The 9,647-nt window shown below is 37.7% G+C and overlaps 2 protein-coding genes across 5 annotated transcripts; one reads left to right on the forward strand and one right to left on the reverse strand.

Moving 5' to 3' along the window:
* The first annotated feature begins 400 nt into the window (after window positions 1–400).
* On the forward strand, window positions 401–5,381 carry LOC111583531 (uncharacterized). Of its 3 annotated transcripts, none has more exons than XM_055009379.1 (12): window positions 401–637; window positions 728–849; window positions 1,363–1,678; window positions 1,787–1,869; window positions 2,033–2,085; window positions 2,257–2,296; window positions 2,374–2,441; window positions 2,541–2,630; window positions 2,755–3,068; window positions 3,622–3,794; window positions 4,179–4,393; window positions 4,466–5,381. In XM_055009379.1, the coding sequence occupies exons 1-10, from the start codon at window positions 469–471 to the stop codon at window positions 3,624–3,626; spliced, it is 1,260 nt and encodes a 419-aa protein (XP_054865354.1). In that variant the 5' UTR covers window positions 401–468; the 3' UTR covers window positions 3,627–3,794; window positions 4,179–4,393; window positions 4,466–5,381. The 3 variants fall into 3 exon arrangements, with proteins under 3 accessions (XP_054865354.1, XP_054865350.1, XP_054865353.1); XM_055009375.1 differs by having other exon boundaries at window positions 402–637; window positions 725–849; XM_055009378.1 differs by having other exon boundaries at window positions 402–637; window positions 725–849; window positions 4,469–5,381.
* Window positions 5,255–7,178, reverse strand: LOC118471810 (uncharacterized). 2 transcript variants are annotated; one of them, XM_055009374.1, is made up of 3 exons: window positions 6,301–7,178; window positions 5,694–5,878; window positions 5,255–5,584 (listed from the first exon to the last, which is right to left on the reverse strand). In XM_055009374.1, exons 1-3 carry the CDS (start codon window positions 7,146–7,148, stop codon window positions 5,511–5,513), a joined length of 1,107 nt encoding a protein of 368 aa, XP_054865349.1. In that variant the 5' UTR covers window positions 7,149–7,178; the 3' UTR covers window positions 5,255–5,510. The 2 variants fall into 2 exon arrangements, with proteins under 2 accessions (XP_054865349.1, XP_035814228.2); XM_035958335.2 differs by having other exon boundaries at window positions 5,660–5,878; window positions 6,301–7,177.
* Window positions 7,179–9,647: the final 2,469 nt, after the last annotated feature.

Genomic DNA, 9,647 nt, shown 5'->3' on the forward strand with positions numbered 1-9,647 from the left:
AGAGCACTTTTTATAGACAGCGCCACCTACGCGGTCCTATCAGTGTGCTCCTGAAAGTTTTTTTTATTTTTTTATTTTTTTTTTAATTAATTACTTTATTTTTTATTCGTGCCAAATACAAACAAAATAGGTACAAAAAACAGTCTTTTTTACGTTGGCCGAGAGGTGCAAACCAAATTTACATAATGCAAAACACTTTTACAAAGCTTGAGACAAATTTAAATTTACAAAAACATTTTTACATATCATAAAACAAAATTACAAGTTCTGAAACAAATTTACATTTTAGAAAAAAATTTACAAGATGCAAAACACTTTTACAACCTCCAAGACAAATTTACAAATCCAAAAACACTTTTACAAACTCAATTTAACCGGAAAGGGAATGTCCCAACTCCGGTGTTGAACCGGAAGTGATAACGAGGAGCGGCTAATGCGACTTTTGGTTGTTGTTGATGGTGAGCCAAGATGGACAGCGAGCGGGTGATGTTTTGCCCGTTTTGTGGGGAACATATGAGCCGATTGACGCGGTTTTGTTTTTCGTGTGGTCGGTCTTTAGAGTGTTTAAATGGCGCAGATCAGACTGACAGAGCAGAAACACAGGAGACATCTCAACCATCGGTTAATGCTAAACAGGGTAAGTGTAGCATGTAGCGGTGTGAAAAGCGCTAATGGTTAGCGGCTGTCAATTTTCTGTTTTGAAACGTGGCTTTATTAATTTCAGCAGAAAAATCGTGTCCATCATATAAGCATTTCCTGGAGTACAGAAGCTCAAAGTCAAAGGAGCGGCAGTCATGTAACTACGGGCCGCGTGGAAGACATCGGGCTAAACAACGAAATCATGTCCAGGTATGTTTACTGACAGCCTTAGCTTATCAATACTTTGACTCGAGATGACTCAGAAGTGGATGTGTATCATGTTAGATTTATTGTAGAGAAGGAATTAAGTGTAACAGAAAAACTAAAACCTTTGACGCAGGCACCTGTGTATTTTTGAGCAATAGTTCTCAAACTGTTCAACTTCACATCAAGTACCACCTTGTAACACATCTGACCTTTGAAGTACCACCTCATTAATATATTTGACCTTCCAAGTACCACCAGGACTAAAAAAGAACCTTAGATTAAGCTAAAAATTCAGTCGAAACAGGGTGCAAACCATGTCTAAGCCAGAAAAGTGCCTTACTTAAACACGAGTACAGGATAAATCAAACTATCTATAATTAACATGGATACAGTCTAAAATTGCAAAACACTGTTTTAGAGCATATAGCTCAGACACATGTACCTGTTGTTAAATCTTTTATAAAATATATTATCCATGCTTAATATAATAAATTAACATTATGGTATTATTTTTAGATAAACATTGGGTTGATGATGCCACATGGAAGTGATGGAACTGATTTCAAACCTGTAAGAGGGAAAAGTCTTCCGTTATTTGTTGACCCAGAGGTCGAAGCACCTGATCTTCTGAAACAAGCTGTGAAGAAAATGAGAACATTCAACAAGGACGTGCCAGAAGGACCATATGTCCTTTTGTATCCAGACTGCTCAGAGGTGGTCCATGTGCCAGGGTCAGAAAAAACGTTCAAACTGGCTGATTATAAAAAGGAACTAGGGAGGCCATACTGCAGGATCAACTTTTTCATTTGCCTTGAAACACATTTCAAAGGAGGTTAGTGGATCTCATGACTCAATGTTTTTTACATATTTTAGATTAGACTCTATGGAAGGACACATCTACGGTATCTACATGAATTGTTGATTTGTTGTTTTTTTTCAGAAGTGGGAGATACCTCAGACTCTGATTCTGAAATTATCATCACATCAAGGAGCACAGCTGAATTTAATCAAGCCGACACTGTGGTACACCAATTTTTATCATTTTTTTTTCTCATACCTTTATTTGTATGAACATATTTATTGATTTATTTATGACAACAATGCCAACCTTTCACTGTTGGTATATACTGTATATGGTAAGGGAAGCAATTACAAATTGTTGATAAATTTATACGTTTCCTCTCAGGTTTTTGAACCACCAAACCAAAGTACTCCCAAACACAAAACTGAAGATAAAAGGTCAGTACACTTTGGCATCTGGCCTTTGTCAGGGAGCCAGATTTAATTAAAGATCCTTTCTAGTGGTACTCAACCAATTGGAATCATGGCTGTATTTGTTTACAGTCTTAGATTACTATGTAGGACAGTAATAAGTAATGTAATAATTTTATAATTTTAACTATGTTTCAGAAATGCACTACGACATTCAACAACAATTCAGCCTGGACGGGTAAGAGGGCAGACTGTGGGATTGACATTTGGTACTTTCAGTAGTGTTGTTTCAGACATTTTTAAATTTGTTTTCAGATAGAAATATCTGATGCTGAGGATATGGATCCACCTGAAACTAATTCAGCTAAGACTTCTTGCTATGGGTAAGTAAAAATTATAGTGACACATACTTTTTGTTAAATTAATCAGGAAGAAGGTTGTTTGCAACATGTTTTAACATCAAAATTGCAATTTCCCATCAGTAAATACACGGACTTGTATGCACCAGGTGTTGAGGAAGATGACGAGAAGCTGGTTACAGTCACTGAGGAAATTTCCCAGCACACAGCAAGGTAAAATGAACTTTTGACTGTGGCATTCCAGTTTTTTTGTGCAATATTGGTGGTATTTAGAAAATTCTTCTAAAAGCATGCACTGTCTGGGATATCCATTAATTAGATCACTTTATCATTACAGGGAGGAGATGAACATAACACTACCTGACGTTGTGGCAAATCTGTCACTTCCTATTGCTCACAAAAATGTCTGCAGATTCAACATCTCAAGGGCTAATGTTTGGGATGGCGCAGTCAGAGGTTTCAAGCGTACAACATATTCTGAAACCTATGACATGCTTGTCAGATTTACTGATGATGCTGGTGTCTTTGAGGAGGGAATTGATACAGGTGGTCCAAGAAGAGAATTTTTAACTCTGCTAATGAAACACCTGAAAGACCGACCCATTTTTGATGGACCAGAAGGACATCGGTTCTTGGTCTACAATGCAAATGGTATGCATAGTGTTAGATGTATACTATACTACATGGTTGGTTAATGATCATTAAATATGGACGGCTATCATATGGCACAAGCTTTTTCCTATTTTTCTTAAAATGGATTGTGTTTTCTGTGTTTAATTTTGCAAAATGTGCTCATTCACAGCTGTTAGGGAGGATGAATACTTCATGGCAGGAAAGATGATTGCAGTGTCAATTGTACATGGAGGTCCAGGACCCCATTTCCTGTCTGAAGATCTTGTACATTACCTTGCTGGCCAGTCTTCGTTCAAAGCTGCAGTTAGTTTAATAACTGATGAAGAAATAGGGAAAGCTTTGCGAGAGTTGAGAATAGCATAAAGCTACAGTGTGGTAGGATGGTGTTTTACATTGTTTCTGTAGTGTAGTTTAGTACACTTTTGCTTCCTATCATGCATACACAGATTTGGCTTTGTTTATTAGTTTTTGATAGGGTAGGGTTACCATGATGGGTATGTCACTGAATAAAAATATGTAAGAGAATACAGTCAGTTACTGGGATGCTTATGCTGTTTATTATGTCTTTCAGATTGAGAATGCTACTTCATTGGATGCTCTGCGGGAATGTATCCTGAGACACAGCACAATGTTACAAACAGCAGGCTGTCTGAGACATGTGGCTGCTCTGGGAGAGAAGAAAGAAGTTGTGGCAGACTACCTCAGATGGTATATTATTGACCGCAACTCATCTGTAATTGACAGGTCAGAACATATTTTTAATTGTCATTTTCTCTGTGATAATTTTGTTTGAAATTTCTCATGGCATGTATATCTGTTATCACTTAGTCAATGTAGTAACACAAGTCACACACAACTAGCCTTGTGTGTACATTTGAAGAGTTAATTTGCAAAAACAGCTCCTCTGATTTTTTTTTTTTTTTTTTTAGTTTCTACTGAGTCACATGCACTCAATGTCAGTTTGATTGATATTATTTCAAGTAAACAACAAAAAAACAAGTTTTCTAAAAAAAAATGTGAACATTGAGTTATCGGTTTTTGCAAATTAACTCTTAATTTGTTTTGGAGGGATTGGAAGAGAACCTCTACAGCCACACAGCGGTGAAAGTGTTTGTGTTCACTTTGTAGATTCAAAGATGGTCTTACTGCCCTTCAGTTTCTTAATGCACTACAACAACACCCTTCTTTGCTGTCCCCTGTCCTGGGCCACACTGCAAAGCCACTCACTGGCTTGGAACTTGAGAGACTCTTCAAACCTAACCTCAGCCCTTCAGGGAGTAACAGGAGACTAAAAGAAAGTCAAACTTTGGCCTACTGGGCAGACTACCTCCTTGATTGTGAAGGTTTGTATGTTTTTTGTAACTACCTGAAACACCACATTACCATGGTCTATCTGAACATTTTTTTCTTTACAGAAGGCAAGGCCTCTGTGTCTGTGGAGGATGTTTTGATGTTTGCAACTGGGCTGTCATCACTTCCCCCTTCTGGTTTGGAACCACTGCCTCAAATACAGTTCCTGGATAACTCTCCATTCCCGATGGCAAATACATGTTCAAACTTGCTAAAATTACCACTCCTTGATTCATACAGTATGTTTAAGTCACAAATGGACTTTGGAATTGAAAATAGTCCAGGATTTGGCTGTTTTTAAACCACATGACTAGATGACCTCTGGAGCAGTGTTTCTCAAACTTCTCACATCAAGTACCACCTCGTAACACATTTGACAAGCAAAGTACCACCTCATTAAATATATGACCTTCCAAGTACCACCAGGACTAAATCTGGAGAAAACCAGGTCCAAAAGGAATCTTAATTAAAGCTAAACTGGTCTGAATTTTGTCTGAAGTAGGTGTAAACTATGTCTGAACCAGAAAAGTGCCTAACTTAAACACATTACTAAACCAAACTAAATTATCTCTAATTAAAATGAATAAAGTAGATGCAGATGACCCTGAGTACCACCAGCAGCACACATACCACGGTTTGAGAAACACTGCTCTAGAGCTCAGACTTTAGAAATGTTTTGTTCTAAACTTGCTGTTGTTGGTGCACTTAAAGGTGCGGTTAGATCTCAATCGTTTTAGATCCATTATTTTTAAACTGTGGTCTGTTTATGAATCACTGTTATGTATTCAGATTAATTTTAGAATGAGAGGAGCATTTCAGGAGATTTTGTTCTCGAAAAAAATGTTAAAATGTAGTAACGGGGTATTACTTTGCTTTATTTTTTATTCATATATTTTCCGCTTTGAATTAATGAAGCCGTGACAAATTCAGACACGTTTGTGTATATGTTCTACCATTCCAATAAACTTGTCTTCTTTCATAGCTCAGCAATTTCTTTTAGTTTTAGATACAGTTCAGTTGCAGACTGCCAACACTCTGGCTTATGTAAATGACTGTTCTCCATGGCCAAGTCCAAATACTCCTGCATGCTGGTGTCCCCACATGGAGCTCTTAACAGGCGAGCCTCAGGAAAGGCATCCAGTTCAGCCCGTTCAACTTTAAATCCACAGTCTCTGGAGCCAAACCTATGTTAAACATAAGACAAAATTTAAGATAAAAGGAAAACAAATACAAATTTCAATCTATCACCAAAGTATTACCTGTATGGTAAGTAGTAGAGCTCATTGGGCACACCTCCTGGACATGATGCTGTTCTTGAGGGGCGGATCCTGTGACTGTTCCACAGTCTCACACACTCATCCAAGTCCTTCTGGATAATATCACCAAAAGAATATCTCAGTAGACATTGATGCTCATGACTCCCGTTGAAGTATCCAGCATCTCTAAGGTCTGCAAATAGGTCCATCCAGAACTGAGACCTAGAGCAATCAGGAAAATATTTTAATTTTAAGCATATATATTTGCAGTGTTTCCCATTAATAGAAGAAACTATAACGCCTCTCACCACACTATTTTTACCCCCATGGTCGAAATAAAAGCTAAACAATTAATGTTGAACATAAATTATATATATTTTTGCTTCTTGTCTTATCATAAACACATAAGATAATTTATACTTATTTTAATAAGTATAACTTGCCTATACTTATGAAAACACTTCCTAATGATCAAATAGAAACAATAATATTTGATGATTTTACTCCAAAATTGATATTAGATAACAAAAATAAGGGTAACTTATATTCCCATAGTCTCAGTTAAATCTGTGGGAAACTCTACTTATGTTTAAATGAATAAAATAAAATGTTACATATAATATGACTTGAGGACGGTCACTTACCTTCCCTTTCTGAAGATGGACCACCAAGACTCAATCCTGTGGTTGTTTGTGGATGAGCCATACATGTGGCTGGATGCTCCAGAGAAGTAGTCATTGTGGTAGTGGCGTAGTGTGCTCTGAATTGCAGCCATGGTCCCGTTCTCAGTGCCACAGTCAGTCCTCAGTCTCATGGGAGTGACACCAAGGTTTCGCACACATGACAGAAAATAGTAAGCGATCACACTTGGGTCATTATTTGTCGGTCCACATGCAAGCCACATTACTTTACGGGAAAATCCATCGATACAGCCTGAAATAGCCAACCCGAATGGCTTAAGCTTGTCATAACCATCTGCATGCCACATGTAGTTTGGTCCCATGGAGTGGTAAGTTCTTCTGACAAACCTTCTGCGTGATCTCCTCTCACATCCCCGAGTATTCAGTTCCCGAAGCAAATTCATCACATGATCCCTCTTTACACGTAGATTGTGCTTTTGTTTAAGCACCTGGCACATCGTGCGGTAGCCAAATAACTGTCCAGGTCCACGAAGTTCCAGTTGGATGGCCCTCATTATGGCGTTTGTAGCGGAGTAATACTTTCTGCGATATAAACCAGCTTCATTCAGTTTGCTTTTCAGAGACCTCAAGCTGATTTGAAAACCGTGTAAACATGACATCATATCCACGATTACAGCGTACGAGTGTCCTTCATTGAAATATCTTATACACTGCTGAAGCATATCTACTCTGTCGGTCTGATCTGCGCCATTTAAACACTCTAAAGACTGACCACACGAAAAACAAAACCGCGTCAATCGGCTCATATGTTCCCCACAAAACGGGCAAAACATCACCCGCTCGCTGTCCATCTTGGCTCACCATCAACAACAACCAAAAGTCTCATTAGCCGCTCCTCGTTATCACTTCCGGTTCAACACCGGAGTTGGGACATTCCCTTTCCGGTTAAATTGAGTTTGTAAAAGTGTTTTTGGATTTGTAAAAGTGTTTCGTCACTTGTAAATTTGTCTTGGAGGTTGTAAAAGTGTTTTGCATCTTGTAAATTTTTTTCTAAAATGTAAATTTGTTTCAGAACTTGTAATTTTGTTTTATGATATGTAAAAATGTTTTCGTAAATGTAAATTTGTCTCAAGCTTTGTAAAAGTGTTTTGCATTATGTAAATTTGGTTTGCACCTCTCGGCCACCGTACTTTTTACATTCAAGAAAACAAAAACAAAAAAGAAAATAATAATATAGAACAAAGGGCTTGTGCTTTAAACAAAATATTAATCAAAAAGAAAATGGGCTATTATACAAACATATTGTCAATAAAGGAAGCTAATTTGGAAGCATGTTTTGTGTTAATCAAATGTAAAGATTATGTGTGCTCCTGAAACTGCAGCCTCCAGCTGTGTAGAAAAACTTACAGGGGTTAAAATGAACGGGGAATTCTAATTTTATCTCTGGATTCCATCGTTTCCTCTCACCATTCATAAAAAATATGTGTTTTTTTTTAAATTTCGCCAGCACATTTCTTTTTATTGTCTGTAGGTGATATTTACATGGATATAGACTTCATTGATACCGACGTTTTTCGGCGAGGTCTTCTTTATCTTTATTTCACACACAGCCAGGTCTGGTCAGGATGAATCTGAGGACGAAACATCTGGAGACGGAAACTATCACCAGTTAACCTGAACACCAATAGAAGACCAGTATCCCGTAATAAACTTTCATTCCACATATCGGATCTGACTGTAAAACACACAGAAGTGAAACACAACATTCTACAGTTAATAAAGCATAGCACTGAAAATAACGTGGTTAATAGAATAAATTACAGCTCTCTCCAAATCAGCTCAGACACATGATTGATCTTCTTAAACTGTTCTCCAGCAGAACCTCCTGACTCTCATTATAGAGCAATGTGGAGCTCCATGATTTCTGCGTGGGTTTTCCACTCTTAAAGAGAATTAAATAGGAAAAGGGCTCGAGAACAGCCATTCTAGATGTGTTCAAGGTCCAGACCAGCTCTAAACTGTGTTTCCTCGGCGACTTCCGATGTTGCTACAAAATAAAACAACAGCCGTATTTTGTATTTCGGGTTTAAAAAGCTAGAGTAAAAAACCAACGCTGTAGTTTTTTCATTAGTTAAATAATACATTTCTGCATTTAGGTTTTAAAAACGGAAAAACAAAAAAACATCGTGGTTTATTGTTTTTTTTTTAGATTTTATTTTGAAACGGAAAAACGAATGAGCGAACCATACACGGATTAGACACGGATTGTGTACATATTGGGAATTGGATTTTCCGTTCTGAAAGGAGTGGTTATTTGATTTTCGTTTTAAAATACAAAAATTAAAATTGAAATACAAGGTGTTTTTCCTTTTCGTGATTAAAAAAGGGATATACGAAATTTTAAAAATGTTTTGATTTTCATTTTATATTTAGAATAACGAAAAAATAAAATCAGTAAGAGACAGAAACGAAAAAAGGTCCGTTTTTTCATTTTTCTATGAGACGGGAAGTGGTCAAAGCGTGGAGTCAGAGTACGGTGCATAGACTGTATATAATTTTTTTTGTTAGTTTTCATGGTCAAAATGAGAGATCGGGTGGCTGATCTTAAAATAAATCAATACTGATTTTTTTATAGAGCCTTAAAGCTTTGTGAAGCCAGGGGGCGGGGTTACTTGATTGACAGTCCGGTCTGGCATGATTGCCAGGTCCTATGGAGGAGGCAGCCTAGACTCTGCTCTCCTCGTTTGGATTAATTCTGATGTAATAACTGTTGGTTTATTTATCGGTGGAGCAGCAGAACATTTTCCATAGGTAGCTTTCCTGCCCGTTGGCTTGTTTTAATCAGTTTTCTACCTTCGGCTGATCCTACCAGCAGACACCGAAATTACTCTGACAGTTCGGTAAGTGTTTATTTTCTTATCGGTGCCGCTTTTAATGCACTTTATATGCAACTTTAGTGTCAGATAAAATGTGTGCCATGCACTCCAGATGTTGGTGGAGTTTATTTGTGTGTGTGTTGACCAGAGAAGAAAGTTAGCATCCAGTAAATATTAGCTTTAATGCTAGCAATGCTAACCGAGCTAGCTGCTCAGTTGTAGCCTGATTAAAGCTAACGTAGCATTAAGCTAACGATGTTTGTGTTGAGTTTCATGTAAACACCTGAAGTGTGTTGTGTTAGTGTAATGTGGTACATTTAGGTAATGAAACTGTCAGCGGAGATGCTTGTTCACATTAATGCAGTGTGTCTCAAATAGTGGGGCGCGCCCCCCTTGACATGCCTCTGCGCCTCCCCAGGCGGGCGACTGGGAGGAAAAGGTCCTTCAACACGGAACTAATTAACTGAACTATTG

This window comes from Amphiprion ocellaris, chromosome 1 (genome assembly GCF_022539595.1).
Source record: "Amphiprion ocellaris isolate individual 3 ecotype Okinawa chromosome 1, ASM2253959v1, whole genome shotgun sequence".
Taxonomy (NCBI): Eukaryota; Metazoa; Chordata; class Actinopteri; family Pomacentridae; genus Amphiprion; species Amphiprion ocellaris.

Excerpts from the sequence above, each read along its gene's own strand:
- LOC111583531 (XM_055009375.1), top strand. The coding sequence starts at position 469 with ATGGACAGCGAGCGGGTGATGTTTTGCCCGTTTTGTGGGGAACATATG. Across the intron at positions 1,679-1,786 it reads TGAAACACATTTCAAAGGAG|AAGTGGGAGATACCTCAGAC; the intron begins GTTAGTGGATCT and ends GTTTTTTTTCAG. Across the intron at positions 2,086-2,256 it reads CACAAAACTGAAGATAAAAG|AAATGCACTACGACATTCAA; the intron begins GTCAGTACACTT and ends ACTATGTTTCAG.
- LOC118471810 (XM_035958335.2), bottom strand. The coding sequence starts at position 7,148 with ATGGACAGCGAGCGGGTGATGTTTTGCCCGTTTTGTGGGGAACATATG. Across the intron at positions 5,879-6,300 it reads TCCATCTTCAGAAAGGGAAG|GTCTCAGTTCTGGATGGACC; the intron begins GTAAGTGACCGT and ends TGATTGCTCTAG. Across the intron at positions 5,585-5,659 it reads CTCTACTACTTACCATACAG|GTTTGGCTCCAGAGACTGTG; the intron begins GTAATACTTTGG and ends TGTTTAACATAG.